General features: G+C 36.7%; 1 protein-coding gene across 6 annotated transcripts; it reads right to left on the bottom strand.

The window, feature by feature from the left end:
- Nucleotides 1–4,262: 4,262 nt before the first annotated feature.
- Nucleotides 4,263–9,563, bottom strand: LOC147280441 (actin-related protein 8-like). 6 transcript variants are annotated; one of them, XR_015123259.1, is made up of 11 exons: nt 9,201–9,275; nt 8,667–8,752; nt 8,491–8,561; nt 8,256–8,323; nt 7,890–7,951; nt 7,624–7,721; nt 7,103–7,184; nt 6,800–6,942; nt 6,231–6,379; nt 4,899–5,173; nt 4,263–4,624 (listed from the first exon to the last, which is right to left on the bottom strand). XR_015123259.1 is itself a non-coding variant. In XM_086249953.1 (10 exons), the coding sequence occupies exons 2-10, from the start codon at nt 8,743–8,745 to the stop codon at nt 4,615–4,617; spliced, it is 762 nt and encodes a 253-aa protein (XP_086106079.1). In that variant the 5' UTR covers nt 8,746–8,752; nt 9,201–9,275; the 3' UTR covers nt 4,263–4,614. The 6 variants fall into 6 exon arrangements, 5 of the variants coding, with proteins under 5 accessions (XP_086106079.1, XP_086106081.1, XP_086106082.1 ...); XM_086249953.1 differs by lacking the exon at nt 4,899–5,173; XM_086249955.1 differs by lacking the exon at nt 4,263–4,624 and having other exon boundaries at nt 4,710–5,173; nt 9,201–9,563.
- Nucleotides 9,564–18,279: the final 8,716 nt, after the last annotated feature.

Raw genomic sequence — 18,279 nt, 5'->3', positions numbered from 1 at the left:
AGTTTAATTCTGATGGTTCCATTGAAAGACATAAGGCAAGAGTGGTGGCTAGAGACTTTACTCAAACATTTGGAGTTGATTATAAAGAAACATTTGCTCCTGTTGCTAAGATGAATACAGTGAGGGTCTTATTATCTGTTGCAGTTAATCATGAGTGGCCATTATATCAAATGGATGTGAAAAATGCATTCTTGCATAGAGATCTTAAAGAGGAAGTCTACATGAAATTGCCTCCTTGTCATCCACAAGCAAATTATTCTAATATGGTTTGCCAACTTCACAAGTCCATTTATGGATTGAAGCAATCTCCTCGTGCCTGGTATGCCAAGTTAAGCTCAGTGCTTAAAGCCGTTGGCTTCAAGAGAAGTAATGTTGATTCATCTCTTTTAATTCGAGTTGGATCAGTTGGAAGATTGGTTGTTCTCATCTATATTGATGATCTTATCATCACAAGTGATAATATTGATGAGATTAACACTCTAAAGCATTCCCTTCATCAGAAATTTGCAATTAAAGACTTGGGAGTGTTAAGATATTTTTTTGGAATTGAAATGGCAACCTCTCACAAGGCCTTTTCTTGAATCAAAGAAAGTATGTGCTTGATTTGATTCAAGAAGCTGAGATGTTGGACTGCAAACCAGTTAGCACACCTCTTGACAACAAACTGAAGTTGGCCGGATTTGGAAGGAGAGCCTCTCAGCAATATACAGTATTACCAAAGATTAGTTGGTAAACTCATTTATCTCACCATTACAAGACCAAATATAACTTATGCAGTTAGCCTAGTGAGTCAATTCATGCATGCTCCAACTGTGGCACATTTACAGGTGGTTAAAAGAATCCTTAGGTATCTCAAGGGTTCTATTGGTCAGGGAATTCTCATGAAGAACAATGGTAACACTCAGATTATGGGCTACACAGATGCTAATTGGGCAGGAAATGCTCTTGATAGAAAATCAACCACTGGCTACTGCAAGTTTGTTGGTGGAAATCTGGTCACTTGGAAGAGCAAAAAGCAAAATGTGATTGCACGTTCCAGTGTAGAAGCTGAATATAGGGCAATGGCTTCCACTGCCTGCGAGCTTATATGGCTAAAGGGTCTTCTCTTGGATTTAGTTTTTCAAACAAGCCAACCTATGTCTCTATTTTGTGACAATCAGGCAGCTATACACATTGCCTCCAATTCGGTGTTTCATGAAAGAACAAAGCACATTGAAGTTAACTGTCATTATATTCGTGATCAGGTTCAATCCAAGGTGATTCAAACGACTTATACTCGTAGTCATGATCAACTAGCTGATATCTTCACCAAGGCCTTAGCCTCCACTCAGTTTCGGCGTTTACTTTCCAAGCTTGAATCAACCAATCTCCTTGATCCAGCTTGAGGGGGAGTATTGGAAGATTATGTACAGGTTAGGTTGTAGTTACCACCTTACCTAGTTGTTAAGGTTGTGGTTACCACCTTACCTAAAGTTAATGTAATAGTTTGTTTTTCTTTTCAATCACTCATAGTGTTGTAGGGTATGGGTTAAAGTATGGAGAAGGTTGTTGTTGTTGTCAGTTCTCTCCTTCCTTTCTTCCATCTATATATACTTGGTTATTTTAAACTCAAGAGATAAGATCAATATACAATCTTTTATTAAAATTCAACATAAGCACTAACCAATTATTTATGAATAAATAATATATCAATTCGATATATGAGTAGAGTAACAGTCGATGGTCATTAGTGCATATAACGCCATAACGCCATAACAAATCAACACTAAAAATAAACTGACTTGGAATAAACAATCTAATGAAATAAAGCAATCTAATAAAGCAATATCATAAAGGTTACTTTTTGCACTTGTGCAAATCGGAACAGAATCACTTTTAATGATTTAACTTGATAGGCCTATAGCAAAAGCAATATACTAGCATAAAACAATATGAAAATAGTGAAACAATATTGATGCAAAACAATTGCAGAAGCAAAGCAATTAAAAAATAAGGGAGCAGAAGCAATGACTTGGCTTGGGTTGCGTGCGGCATTTAAACAATCAATATTACATCTAGTTACCCACGACATGAAAGTATTGAAACAAATATAAAGAAGTCGGTCGGCTTTTTTCATCGATCTCTATCATTAAAGAATCATTGAGATGTTTAAAAATTAAGAGAAGTAGTCGAACAAACAAAGAAAGAAAATTATCAAGAGGAAAACTCGTGCTGATAATGTGTTGTAAAAATAATAGAATAGAGAGAGAAGTGATCAGGAATTGAGGGATGATATTTTCCCTCACATAGGTCCTTTATTTATAGGCTTCAGGATGACTTGGGATGAACATTTAAATCTCCTAGTTTTACATGGAATAGGACTCCTACTATTTATCTAATACATCAGATAAATAATAAATATATTAGATAAATACATTAGATAAATAGGTCCATTGATTTTAATACCAAATTTTAATAACTTTTTAGTTTAGATACCAAATTTTAATCACATTTTAAATTAGGTACTAGTTGAAAAGTCAAACAAAATAATAAAGTAAAATGTATTAGAATTCACAAATATTACATCACATGCCACTACAATAAAAAAAATAAAAAATAATATTACATTAATTTATACTATATTGTATTAAATTTTTTTAAAAAAAAATCAATCCAGTCACAACTTAACTATGACTGTCTTGGTAAATTGGAAGAGACAACTCTCACCACTATACTAGGTATTATTTTGAGTAAAAGTATTGTTTTGACCTCTATTTATACTATATTGTAATACAATTTCTCTAAATAAAAATTCAATTCAGTCAAAACTTAACTGTGACTGTCTCACAATTTAGCTGTAACGGTCATTCAGTCACAACTAAATTTGAAGTTGTGAGTGTCATACAGTCACAACTAAATCTGAAGTTAAGACTACATTAGCCAACTTCCAAAACAATATAAAAACCTCAAGGGCAATTTTGTCGAAACCTTATAAATTTTAACTAGCACTTTTAAGAGGTAGGCCAAAAGACAAAAATGTCAAATGGAAATGGCCAAATCGAAGGGGTCAATATGTTTGTGACCTAATCTAAAAAATTATATTTAAATTTGGTAGTTCAATTGAAATATTATATAGTTTTCATGCTATTCTAAAAAATTATTAGAATTTGGTATTTAATCCTAATTTTCTATAAATAAATATGGACAGCCACGTAAATACTAATATTCATAACAGTTCTCTAAATTCTTACATTTTTTTGTTATTCAGTAATACCTCATTGTATGTTATTTATCTATTTATTTGTTGGTTGTATCAATTTCTTATTTTTTTCTCATAAATATGTGGCTGTCTATTATCATGTTTAATATTTATCTCCTATATTTATCTAGAGCAATTATATAGATAATTGAGAGGACCAATTCAATGTAAAATATGAGACCTTATGAGCTTATCCCTAGTCATATAAAAGCCTAGAAATAGAGACCTTTTGTAAATTGATTTATGCTAGTTGTCCCACATTTTTTTTCCCACATTTGTATCCCACCTGATGTGTCATTACTTTACTGGAAGGGTATTTCATTTTTCTTTTTTAGGTTTTATTTTTTAATTTATAGTGTTCAATGTATGAATGCAATGTAAGATGGTATGAAATTGTGGTATAAAAATGTGGTAAGTGTAGCATTACTGATTAGAAATACACTATGATTTCTCCCTACTTCTCTCTTTCATGTGCTCTTTTATATTTTCTCTTTTTCTTTTATTTTATAACAAATACATCATTTTTTATTTTTAGCAAATTACATTTAAATAAATAAAACATTTTAATATTACATAATGGTCAATGTAAAGTTTCTTTTCTCATGTGCGTCAATGTAAAGTTTCTTTTCCCAGGTGCGTTTATTTTTAGCATGCTCCTTAGATATCTGTTTTGTGAGTGTGTGCGTTTTTGTACAAACACAGACATTAACACCCTAATTTTTATGGCACAGGGAATCACTGACGCAAGGCAGCCTTTTCACATTGTAATTCCTGGAAGTGAAATTCCTGAGTGGTTCAGTCATCGAAGTGTTGGGGATTCAGTAAGTGTAAAGGTACCTCCAGGTTGTAATAATAGTGGGCTTATAGGATTTGCTTTGTGTGCTGTTTTTGTACCCAATGAGTATCCTGATCGGCATGCTATTATTTATTCCACACATAATCTTGTATGCCACATGAAATCCGGTAAATCCGGTAGAATACTTGTAACATATCCATATTTATTTAGTGAAGAAAGTCGCCAGGTTGCATCCGATCACCTTTGGCTATCCATATCCCGTGATGATTACTTTGGAACAAAGTGGCATACCAGTTGCAGTGAGATTGCGTTCTTCTTTCAATCCGGGTGGCCAAGTCTGAAGTTTAAGAAGTGCGGGGTCCATTTGATATATGAGCAAGATGTGCAAGAGCTGAACCAAATAATGACGCAATCCAGCGTTAGCATTTCAGAGAAGAATGTGGAAATATTTTCTGATTGTACTGATTTTGAGAACGCAGCTGCTGCTGCTGCTGTACCAGCATCAGCATCTGGTGCCATTACTACCACCAAGCGAGGCCTTGAACAGGTTGATGATGAAGATGATGATGGTGGGGCAGCACTAGCAGGACCTAATAAGATGAAGATGAAGATGATGATGTTGAGATATACGTTACTTTGATCGATCAAGTATTGCTTAGTTTCACTGTAATAGTGTTCAATAATACTTGTTATAAGTCGATGATTGATTAATTGAAATGTTCAAATCACATGGTTTTGGATTCAATAGAAAGATCCTGAAGCTCTATACAATAATATATAAGTGATCTCATGTTCAAAGATCAAAGTGAAGACTCAACAAAATTAAACAAAGTTTGAAGTCCAATTCAAATCAGCTTCCTCAACCTTTGCTCTTGTGAGATCAGCCTTACAGAGATTTGCTGAACGCAAATTTGCCCTATGTAACATCGGTTGCACATAGAACTGCAGTCTACGAAGCATCCGTTGCTTAAATTTGCAGAAGAAGGGTCAGCATCAGAAAATGAAGAACCACACAAATTCGATTCCACAAAACTGCAGAACTTCAAGTCTGCATTGTTGAAAGCGGCGCCCTCAGCATTCACATTGGAAAAGTCAACACCACGCAGCAATGAGCTTGAAAATGAAGTCCCAAGGTCCAACTTGGAAAGGTTTATGCCATATACATCAAAACCACGAAGCTCATAAACTTGAGTAGATCGAAATCACAAGAATTGAATTTGTAAGGGTAAAATTGAAATTTTAAAATAAGGTGGTTAACTCGGCATTTTAAGATAGTCGAAATAACATCCCTCTTATTAAATTTGGTAATAAAATTCTAATAAAATTCTTGGGTCGGGTATGCTTAAACTATTTGGGGGTTTTAATTAGTGCTGATAAGCAACTTGGGCTTTGATTATTTACGACATTTTCATTGTCTCAAGTGTATATATAAGAAGATTGTATTAATTTTTTATTTATTTATATGAAATTTATGTATAGTGTATGCAGTTAAATTGAATTGATTCTCTTTGCATTTATGATATTTGTAACATGTGAATCTTTGATTATAAGTACATCATCACTGTGTTATACTGTATCATATATAGCTTGACATGTGAGCGCCAAAGAATTCCAACTCTATCCAGAATTATAGTGAATGACACAATTTTTTTGGTTTTATGATAATTTAGGAGGGAGGATAATATGTCATTTATGACCAGAGATCAGCTTTTGAGTAACTTTTTTTTTTTTTTTTTGGTTTATGATTGGAGGGCGCTTTTGAGTACTTATCAATTCTATTAGTCTTGGATGTCACTCAAATCCGTAACCTCTTTTAAATTTTACCATTAATTAACCAATAATGTCATATTTTTTATAGAGAAACCAATGATGTCATAATTAAGTGATGCAATTCAACATATACCAAATTCCAATTATGTGTCAAGCTAGCGAAGCTGGAGTGTGTAATGTGGGGCCCAGATGCAATTATCTTAATGATATGAGTTATCTGTTGCTTGGACTCTGTTTCTATGGCTCTAGATAATTCATGCCACTGGGAATGTGGAGAGCACACAGTGAAGTGTAGAACACCTTTAAACCGCTACTGAACTATTTTACAGGTTCCTCCCCAATAATCATTAGCATTGCATGGCCTCCATGGCTGGTATATATAACGCAGGCATAGATTTGATATATATAACGCAGAGTACTACTTACACTCCTGCAAGTCGTGGCTGGAATAAGATCTCTCCTGTTTGAAACCGCTCTTTTGAAAGAGTAAACCAACCTTCTCCAGCAGCTTCAAATGATGCTTGGGCATTTTTAGATAGCTCAGCTTCATAATCAGCAGCAACATAACATAGATTCTGAATGGTATTCAACAAACAGAACATTAGTAAACTTTGATAAGGTCTTTATACTTAAGTTGAGAAACACTGAAACATGAAATGTGAAATAGTTTCTTTGTTGATTCATCATAATAATAGATACAGTGTCTTTCTTAAATTTCCAAATTTCAACTCTTGACACAGCAAACCATGGGGTGAATTGAACTTCTTGCCCCATGATGTTGAGGTCACTTGGTAACTTTTTACTTACCACTACACCACTAAGTTTCGATATGCAAGTATGACATCAGGAGAAAGAATTAAAAAATTAGAAATAGAAATTGTACTTAATAAAGAACCTTTGCATGCTACTGGTGGCAGTGACAGTCGCTGACAGTATTATAGGAGAATATGTATTCAATAACCACAGCCTGCACTGTGAAAGGATAACAGCTATACCTCTTTCAGAGTGCGAACAGTGTACAGTGATTCAAAATTGATATTGTTTTGCTGCATCAGCTCCCTAAGATGTCCTGTAAGCTTTAAGGCTCCCAATCCCAAAACTTCCACACCCACCTTGCGCATTACTTTACCATTTAAAACTATAAACACAATAGTGAATGCATAAGTACAAAGTTCCAATCAGTCCCAGGAAATAAAAAATGAAAAAAAAAAAAAAAAAAAAAAACTGAAACAGCAATAGTATCACAAGAAAAAAGGATAAAAGCAATTATAGATGAAATAAAAATTAGCATAGCTTACTTGGAACAATAGAAGTGACCTGGAACCCAATGTTTACAACAACCCCTGAAGTTCTTCTTGCTGCATACAAGGCCAAACTTGCCTACAGTTTCAAAAGCAGAGGATGCACAATATTATATAACAACAATAACGAAAGAATTATCTGGTCTCATTATGCTACAAATAAATTAGCAATCCAAATCTGATTTGCAAATCTGAAAAAGCATTAAGTTCATTATGAAATTATGTATTGTTGCATGTTATGACTGTACACTAATTAAGACATAAAGCCAGAGAAGTTGTTAAAACAGAGAACTATAGTAGAGACGCTCCCTGTATAGTGAATATTGTAATCTGGACTCAATTAACCCATGTATCAGAAATGAAAACTGATTACACTGAAAGAATGTAGTTCCAGACTACACAAAGAACTTTGCATGATTCCAATCCATCTTATTTATGCTTTAGTTCCCTTCCCCCCTATGAATTTAGCCAGTATAATATATTAATATGGGAAGAAGGGGGAAAATTTACTTAATTACCTGATTAATGGCACAAACAGCAGGGACATTCATGTCAAAGAGTACTCTATATATGGCTTCTTTGAGTTGTTGTCTCGATGCTTTGGCAGATTCAGTATCTGGGAAAAAATGAAAAAGAAGAAGAAAAGAAAGCACACGAAGTGGATGGAGAGCATAACTAGTGAAGGATCTAAGATCAGTTTAACAAGATCACGATCGTAACACAGAGAACTAATGCAAGCAGTGCAAGAAATCACTCTAGAGGCAAGTAATATATAGTATTTCACCATCACAATGGCAGATTGGTATAGACACAACCACAGGCTGCGAAGGTGGTTTCACCTGCATCCTATAAAGAAACACATATCACATATCAGATATACCTGCTACCAAAGATTCAAAGGCATCAACAGTTTGTGAGTTAGAACCAGCATGCCACGTGATAATAATGTATTACATAAGTTCAGTTTCTTCTGTAATTCTAATTTAGAATTTTAGCAGAAAATCATTTTACATGTAGATTAAATGAAAAATTCATCCAACAAACTGATATAAACAGAATAGAATAAAAAAGAACAGCTACAAGGTTTTGACTATGAAGTTGTTTGAACAGTACATATTAGTAACGGAATTAAAATGATAGACAGGCATACCTGCTATAAATGGTAACAAAAAAATGGCTGAGTCTAGAGTACATCGGAGACTCGACATTGCCAAATTCCTGTGCATCAGATCAGTTCAGAACAGGCATGGCAAGAAAAACCCAAACTGTGAAACTAACGGTGAAGAAGAGCTTGAAACATATCTAACAAGCAAGTGGAATTTTTACCCATATATAGGAATTGTATGCAATATAACTTCTAACTGTGAGCTAAACAAACTCCTCACCAAAAAGGTTGCTGACCGCCCAGATGGACAAGCATATTTGCTCCAACCAAACTTGCAGTAGCCAGAGCCCCCTTCCCAAGAAATGTAAAAAGAAAATGAGGGCATGATTTATGTAGGAGATAAGCATTCTCAAGCATGATAAATTGTGAATGAGTAAGGAGTTCAGAGACATTCACCATCGATGATGACAGAACCCGGAACTTGCACTCGTTGACCATAAATAGACATGAAGGACAACTGGGGCATCTGACCCATGAGTGGTCTGCAATAAAATTACATTTTGAAAAGTAAGGACATAATCCGCCCACAATTCAATGGACAAGCACCAAGCAGCATATCCGCTACTTCAGCATTAAAAAACAGACTCATTACACAAAGTCTCCTCACTGAAGCAATTGATGTGCCATTTTCTCCCAGTTATGAACACTCTATTATCATATAGAACAAATACACTAACCAACTATCATCCCGCTGACAATTCTGACTTTCCATATCTTTTTTTCTCTTTCCGGCTACGTGAAAATTACACATTACACCACCAAGGCTGGAACTTTCATAGTAAAATCTCAATCTTTAAGATAAAATTATATTAAATTGATTATTTTTTGTCTGTTTGACGGATAATATAGACTTTAGAACTCATGCTGTAGGCTTTTATAATTGAAAAGATTGGAAATTGGATGGTGGGAAAGTAGTGAAGTTGAACATACTGAAAAGGGTAAACGGATCTCAACTGTGTTTCGGAGAAGAGAATTGAGTCCCAAAAAGGCTCTTCCTGCTGCTGATTCTGAAGAAAGAATATCCAAAGCCCATTGTCGGAGACAAGACCCTACCAGGCCTTGCATACAACGCTCACCTTCGCTGCATCCTTGGGCCCCACCAGTTTCAGGATTTGCATCAATAGCTCCGTCGGTATCCGATCGAACGCTCCCAAATACGACGCCGTCGGAGATGACGATGACGATGACTCCGAGCTCGAACACGTACGGCTCGACACCGATTCCCACACTTTTCTGATCAACGTCACCATATGTCTCCGGTTCACATCGATTCTCTCTTTCTTAATTTTTTGCTCTTAACAATTTTCTGGGAAACTAGTTCTATGGAAAGTGGACTTCTTTGGGCTCCAGTGGTCGGTAGCGCCAAATTGCTGACGTGGCTGCCGACTAGTCTGAACACGTGGAGACCTGACAGCCTCTCGACAAAAACATACCTGAGCCTCGTGATTCTTGTTCGCTTTAGTCTATACAATACTCCTCCTCCTTTTTTTTTTTTTTTTTCTCTCTCTCTCTCTCTCTCTCTCTCTCTCTCTCTCTCTCTCTCTCTCTCTCGTCACAAACCGAGTTCATTATTTTTTAGAACTAAAAAATACAGTGACACTCATTAGATTTATTATGTTATTTACAAATAATGTAGAAGTATCTAATTTCATTCAAAAGTTTAGTCAACTCTAAACTTTATTTATCATTAATAACAAGTAAGCTTTACAAATTTTTCTTTATTTTCCTTTTTTATGAGTTCATTTAGATTTTAGAGCAACACTAGGGATTTTTTAAGGTCTTGGATGTACGGATCAAAGACAGGGCAATACAGTGTGTGGTGAGGTTCATAATTCGCTTCCTAATTGATGCAGGCATGACACTAGTTTAATTGAAATGGATAATGCTATTGGTAGTGTAAATTAAGCTTATGGCACTCCAAAAACTGAAATAAATAGTATCTATTATAATGTAATCTAAGTATGAGGAAGGAGATTATTAAGTCCGAACAAAGCTTTTTTGTAAAGAATAAATTTACAAAGATAATAAAAATTTAGTATTGGAGGGGCAACATGTGCAAGGTGCTGAGTATCTCATCCCCAAGAGAATATCCGCTCGTCTTCGTGGGAACTTTTGTCTTCTGGAGCATCCAAGCTATTAACAGTAGAGATGACAATTAATTAATTAGTCGAAAGTAAAGTAACAATATGACATATAAATAGTTACTACGTACCTCTTCCATCAAGTGGTTTTTCTCCAGTCGTTGTACGTCTATTATCAATTAGTTTTAACAAAGACCCATTGTCAACAACAAGACCAAACAATCTCAGTTCCATGGTGTCTCCACTACCACAATTTTGGCCAAAGGCCTCCAATGAAGGCAACTAAAGTTGGGGGCGTGCCAATTGCTAAGGACGGTGTTCACCAATAATTAACATTAGTGGCCACATTAATATGTCAGAAAGCAACAGTGAATTCATATCCAACCTTTGCTTCTGATTAGTTGATAACACAGTGGCAGCCCATTAATTTAAAGTAATAAAAGGGGGTCCATTCATTTAGGGACTAAAAAAGGGAGTTAAAAAGGGCGTTCAATGTTTTGTCTGGTTGCTCGCTAAACCAAAATACTGGGGTTCCCTTGTAGCAGCATCTCTTTCTTCCCACCCCCAACCCAAACGAGATCCAGCATCGGTGGGTGTCAATGGTCACGCCTGAAAGTGCCGATCGGCTCAAATCCCCAAATTAAGGGGTTGCTCCTCCTCCAGTCACCATCGGAAAGTGGGTTCCCTTTGGGTTGGTTATTGCCCAATAACTGGGGTTCCATCCTACCACTGATGGTGCATCGATGGGTGGGGGAAATTCATGGGTTTTTTTGCTTCTATGGCTACAGTGATTCATGTTAGTGGCACCTGGACCTGGGTTTTTTCAGAAATTGTGGTTCCTCTTTGTGCTTCGGCTGCGCGTGAATGAGCTTGCACCTGCTACCCAAACCAGAGGGGTCAGCTTTGTTCTGTATAATTTAGTTCTGCGTTGGTCCGACTGTGGAAGTTCTGAAGCTTCCAACAATCGGGTAAGCGATATTTGCAAAATATGATAATCAGTAATGATACAATTTCCAAGTCTTGCTCTCCTACCAACAAGCTTATTCTTTGTCGTTATATTAAGACTTTAAATGGCATAACTGTCTCTTGTGTTAAGCTTGCAGTAGATCATACATGGTTTGAATGTATTAGTTGTGTTGAGGATAATGATGTAAAATGTGCAAATTGCTGGAGGTTTATGTAGGAACGGACCTCAATTAGGAGGTCCGGGCCTCAGGGTTTTGTGTGCGTCATGGAGGTCATGTCCTGAAGGTGGAAGTCCGTTCCTCTGATTCATGTCTTTGCTGAATCAGAGGCGTGTCTGTATTTTCAGTGATTGTGGTTATTAGTTCTTCTAGTTAGTCTATACACTATAGGTGCTCTTACCCCATTTTGTTGTTTTGTTAGAGATTTAGTTAGTTGGTTTCAATATTCAGTTAGCAGTCAATATATAGCTTATCATTCAAGGTTCGTGTACTCATTCACTCATTCAAGCAATATAGTTCAGTTTATTCTAAATTGATTCCTTTCATTTTCTCTCTATTGTTCTATACTCTTTTGTTGCTTGGTTCTGAGATCAGGTTGGTGTTGGTGTTTATTTTGGAGTAAATTTGGATTTCTTCATTGCGGTGGTCTTTTACCCTTCCTTCCTTTTACTAACAAAAATACCGGGACTCCCAAGGATTAAACTCAACTGTACCAGCAACTCATAAATCATAGAGTAACCAACTTTTACCACTCCAAACAATAATAGTTGAATGTCATGGATAATCTATATAGTAGACATTCTATAAAGACTTGAGAGCTAAGCCACTCTTATTAATTACACCCCTGGATATTTACTAACAGGCCTTGGAAAACACGTGAAAAAAAAATACCTTGTTAATCTAGAGAATCATATACACCAGTGGTCTCTTTGGGAATCAAAGAGAACTTGATATCGAATATTATCATTATAAAAAAACCAATGTCCAAGAATTGGTGGCCACTTTGTGATGTTCAAATCAACATAAGTGTCAAAAATGCAGGGAGGTCTGCCCCAATCAATGTGTTCTACACTGAATAGTAATACATAATGCAATAATAGTACATCTGTCCTGATTTGTAACCATTTAATTTTCAGATTGGTGGAATAAATCAGTCACAAGTAGCTTTAAGAAATAATGGGTGAGAACTAACCTTCAAATCCCTGCTAGTTCATTACTGTAGCATAACCAGTTGGTCCAATACTCTCTAAATCCAACACTAATCCATAACCACTACTTGGATCATGAAATCAGAATTATGTTAAAAAGTCTCATTAGCATAGAAATTTGAGGGTGGGAAAGACACAAAGTAGTTCATCCTTTAACACTTAACAAATTTGGTTTACTGTTGTCGAAAACTGAGGATTAATAATTTCACAACAAGATTGCATATACAACTTATGGGACCTGAATGCAGTTCAAAAATAAAGTGCATTTATAAAGAGTACATATGCTGAACCTCTTTTGTTTTGACTCTTTGACAGTCCAAGAATATTCCAGTTCAGCTATTCACCCTTTGATTTCTTGAAGGAGCCTTTAGTTTTATTTGGGAATGACAGCTGGTCACCTTGGCGAGTTTAAGGGGATTTATTCAGACTGACTCATCACCCACAAATGAACTTGATCCAGATTTTGTCAACACCATAGTGAACACTTGGGTGCCAATGAACCAATATGTGCCACGAGTCCCTCGAAACTCTAAAGGTGAGTTAATTTATAACCCACCAGCACTTGTAACTGAAGGCCAACCCAATGATATGGAGTGGGCACCCCAAGTTCACATGCCTGCACCAGCAACTGAAACTGTGATGATCCCCTCAGACATTGAAGATGGAGAGACCAAGCGTATCATCAACAAATACTTCCCAAGTAATGAGAAGGATCTCATTAGCACTGGTCATTGCTCCCCCATGATTCCGATGCTATTTACCCCAGATAATAAAGTAATTGGGGGGATGCATGGGGATCATGAAGATGTTAGGGCCACCAATTTGAACGCTTCCAGTAATTCCAAACAGAATGATGGGCAGCGCAGCTATGAGAACATGTATGTGCCAGACACGTTTGATGAATCATGGGTAACTCCGAGCATTTTCCAATGACAACAACCATGAATGTAAGTTTTACTGAATTAGTGTACCAAGATGTTGCACAAAATGTAGTTATTTCCTCTTTCAGTAAGGGTTATTAGACATCATGTGTAGAACTTAGTTTTAAGCAAGATATGTACTTGCTTTCTGTAGGGTGTCCCCAAGGTGAAACTTATGTGGTTGCAGTATGTTTAAATGTGTTTGGAGATTTGGTGGCTGATGGACTCCCGCTGCATGGATTTTTTTTTTTTAGTTTTTTTCTTCTATCTGCTGTAGCTTTCTTTTTTGGTTATGTTTGAATTTTCTACATGTTTGCTTACCTTGTTTTGTTGCTGCCTTTGTGGCTTTTTTGAATGGAATCCTTTTGTTAAGGACCAAAAAAAAAACATTTGTAATGCATTCATGTTCTGATGTTGGTAGTATAATGACCAGGAACCCTCATGTATGCAAGTATTTTAATTGGTTCTCTGTGCAGTAGTGGATGATTTGGTCGAATCAATTTTAATATTTGTAATGAACAGCACTGATTAAACCCATGCTTCTGATGCTTCAATTTATATGGCAGTATATTATCAAGTCATGATCCAGGTTTTTGTATATGTTCTCATCGCTGTGGGATTTTCCTACATAAGATTGCACATTAATTTCAAACTGAGGAGTGCGACATATACTTCGTATTCCAGAAAGTATCTCAAATAGTCTGCCCCCCCCCCCCCCAGGCCAAGTTTCTGTTAAATACATGTATAACGAAAAGCATTTGAATACATGTTCAAGTGTATGTCAATTTTCAATGTGAATTACATTGGATTACACTAGCATACAGGGGATCAATGCAAATTGGGAATGCAAGGCAGATCAATACAGCAGAAGTTATGTTAGAAGTCATATGCAAGTCCTCAGACTTTTTGCAGTTTAATTTTGCTTATTGGAGATGCTCGCAAAGGAATTTTTATATATGTCGTGTGAGGTTTAGCACTGCCACAATGGTTATGTCTGTAACTCATAACCATGAATAAAGTGTAAATTGTTGGGGTGTGAAGGATCCATCGGCATATAGTGGTGAATTAATTTGGAAACACTATGGATCATTATGAATGTATTGGGACAGTAAACTTGCAAACAATATTGATAATTGAGGGGGGCAGTAAAGTTGGATATGATATCAATCTGACAGGCATTCATATTGAAAGCATTGAATATTAAGTCATTTCACAGTGCAAGGGGCCAGGTCCAATAGTTCCCATTAGACTAAATGTTTAAGTTTACTTGACAGCTTTCCCCTGATTTTTTGTTTAACTTCACCCACTATCTAATTTCATGAAGTCCAACTCAATTAAACCCAACATTCAGGAAACTACAAATTTGAGGTAGATATGTGAATGAGTTAATGGTCTGTAAAACAAGTGTATGATTTGGCTAATTATCTAAGATAAACAGTCAAACACCGTTATAATTAATATAACGCTACACACCAAAGAGATATTAACATGGTATAACATTCTTTGGCAAAATTATGTTAACCACATATAAACATATAAAAGTTAGCAATAAAGGTAATTAAATTATATATACTGAAAAGTGGGAAACCCATATTACAAATCAGGTACAGTAGCAACCCGTCCAATTTCCTATTCCCTTTAAAAAGGTGGGGCAATATATAATACCTAATAATTTTCAACTTTTTCCAACTATGTACTTGGGGTTGCAACTGAAAGCCAACCCAAATTGTACAAAACTGTAACCAGTTTTTCCATTTATTAACATACAATAGAAATCCAACTATGGGGTCTTTAAAGCCTGCAATAAAGCAAGTCCAGTCAGTGAGACAAACTTAAAAACCCATTTCCCGCCCATGCTCAATATTTTTCCCTCCTTCTAATGGCGCCATGTAGGTTGGATCACAGTTACCCATGACTGACTTGATTATGTGTCAACTACTTGTGGCTGCTGACAGGCTTCAAGGGATACTGTATACAGTAAGGAGATCCTCCATAAAGTGTTGAAGATATTTTCAAGAGCATTTACAAGGCTGCAGTGAAGCAGGTAGACCTACTGCTACACTGAGGAGACTTTGCAGAGGGAATATCATCTGCATCTACTGCTCTACCGAAGATTCTCAAGCTTTACACTGTAAGGTATGACATATTCCCTGCACTTATGGCAATCTTGACTTTCGGCTTTCCATAGTTAAGCCTTGTTGCGATCTTTTCAGTTGAACACACACCCACAGTCATGCATATAGGTGTAACACAAACCTCAGTTTTTGTCATTTGCAATAAATATCAAACTGTCTACACCTTACTGAAGGTTATTTGTGTTGTACCTTTCAACATTAATGAACAGAGTTTTAACTGTCTAACCCCGTATTGTAGGCAACCATTGACTGGAGCGATGAAAGGACAAGGGTTTTGAGTGACAGAATCCGTTGGATTGCAGAGGCCAAGATGAATGAGAGATGGAAGCACCATAAGTGTGATTTGAAAAAGAACTGGTACAAGCCTTTCAGCAACACAAACCAGAGGTTGGTGTGTGGAGATGACCAAGTCAATCCGGACCAATGGCTGAGGCTTGTTGCTCACTGGGATTCAGTCATGGGAAAGGTGAGAAACACTGGATTTTTAAGAAGTAAAATCCGCTGCCATTGGTATAAAGTATGGAGAAAAATGCTCATATAAAATTACCCTTCATAATGGAGTTTTGTTTATTAATTTCACTATGGTGCTGATGCTTAATTGATTGTATGCCTTCAATAAATTGTCTTTGCTCTAGAATATATTACGAAGCAACACATTAGAGAGCTTTAACTCAATGATATTGGAAGTTTAATTAATCTCCCTTAGCAATATATATATTTATATATAAGGAGAAAAAGCTTCAGATCACCAAGGTAGGCATAGTTGGCTGAAGAAAGGAAAAGAAAACAAACAGAAATCCAATATTATGAGGGGAGAAGATCCGAACTCTACACTGGAGGACCGGATCGTCGGAGAATGTAGAATCAGTGTAATGGAATTTGTTCGCAGGGAGGTTCGGTCTAAGATTGAGAGAACCGGATATTTAGAGACGACGCAGCTTGAAATGGAGATTTCATGCATGAAAGTCCGGACCTCTTATTTTAAGTCCGGACCTCTAATCGGGAAAATTATACATGAGCTATATATTTACTAGGGGAGGTTTAGGAGAACCGGACCATGCAGTGAGGTCAACTCCCCAATCTTCAAAACCTGACCTTGTCCTACATCACTTTTTTTTATAAGGGAAATCTTATTTCGCAGTGATCTGAGTTTAGGATATGGATAGTCATAGAAAGACCCCCATGATAATGTGCTTTTATTAATTAAGCTTCTAATGGTGTGTATGGAATAGAAACGCTGTGCAATTAACACAGTTAATAGAGGGAAGCTTCTAATGGGACACACTAGTGGAACGAAGTCACACGCGCAAGTGAGGGATGAATACGTAAATAAATAGACTCCCAATACTTTGTCACCTTACATGCTATCTGAAGAAAGCAATGCATTTTTAAAGCCATATGGTTTTATTATTTAAAGAGTGCGTTTTTGTTTACAGGCTCAGGATCACGATGGTCAGGAACCAAACCGAATTGAGCTATTCAAATTAACTCACCGCAGAACAAATGGCAACCCTATTGACGAGGCTTCTCGGGAAATCATGGTAAGTTTGGTGATGCACTAACTACTCTCACCAAGAATGCAGCCACATTAACGTTACTTCATTAGAGAAAAAAATAGTATTAGGCGGGTGGGATTTTTCTATTGGTTGACATAAACATGTACATGTTGTAACAACATTTCGTTGGATTGACAGGATGAGATGGATAGGCTTGTGGCAGAGTATGAGGAGATGCTAGAAAACCCACCTATCACTCATGCTGTCTGCAATAAGATATTTTCAGATGTAGTAGGACCTGAGAGCAATAGACGAGTAAAGGGTTATGGAATTGGGGTAACCCCTGCAGATATACCTGGGCTGGTGATTCAGCGTCGTGGGGTTGGGGCAGAACTTCAACAACTGAGGTTGGCTAATCAACTGCTGGTGGCTGAGGCAACCAGGCAAGTGGAGCTTCAAAAGCTTGAGATGGAGCACAACCGCAATGTGATGGAGCAGTATCAGGTTGAATTGGAGAGGATTGCAATGGTAAACACTCAAGATATATTGAACATTCAAAGGCAGCAGTCCCACATGGATTTCAACTTGAATGGGAGGCTTACCACAGCTTTAGACAGCTACTTAATGGGCAGCATTGGCACAAGCACCGGCAACACTCCATCCTTGGCACCCCCACTGCCCCCAGTTCAGACTGGCACAAATTCCTTCCACCTTCCACAGATGCCAGGTGTGATTACGCCATTTTCTACAGCAGGAATGGCTGGTCCCCAACAGTTGGCGCAAGTGCATGCTAGGAATGACATAGGAGCAGATGATGGTGGTGCGGGAGATGCAAGCGCTTCAAGCAGCGAGGTTGGGAGGTCACAACACAACTGATCGACATATCAAAAGAAATCATGGCTGCCAGTAAGAATACTTTTTGTTGTTTTGAGTAATATACTGCTGGTATTTTGAACAGCTTTTGTGATACAACTATAAACTTGGTGGGTTATATTATGGCTTAGACATATATCACCAAGTTTGGAAGTGTGGATATTCTGTTGGGATCATATGACTAAGTGTTTTGCAGCTAGTGATTAAGCTTTTGTTGTTTTTGGTATCTAAGTTTCATTTTGTTTTACAAAATGTGAAAAGTATGGGGAAAGGATATTAGAGTGGTTGTAACTATGCACTTGAACTGCTACTTGAATTAAACATGCAATTT

The sequence above is a fragment of the Dryas octopetala genome, chromosome 7, assembly GCF_963921425.1.
Source record: "Dryas octopetala chromosome 7, drDryOcto1.1, whole genome shotgun sequence".
NCBI lineage: Eukaryota > Viridiplantae > Streptophyta > Magnoliopsida > Rosales > Rosaceae > Dryas > Dryas octopetala.
The sequence above is the reverse complement of the archived record's forward strand: the minus strand, read 5'-3'. Positions and strand labels throughout refer to the sequence as shown.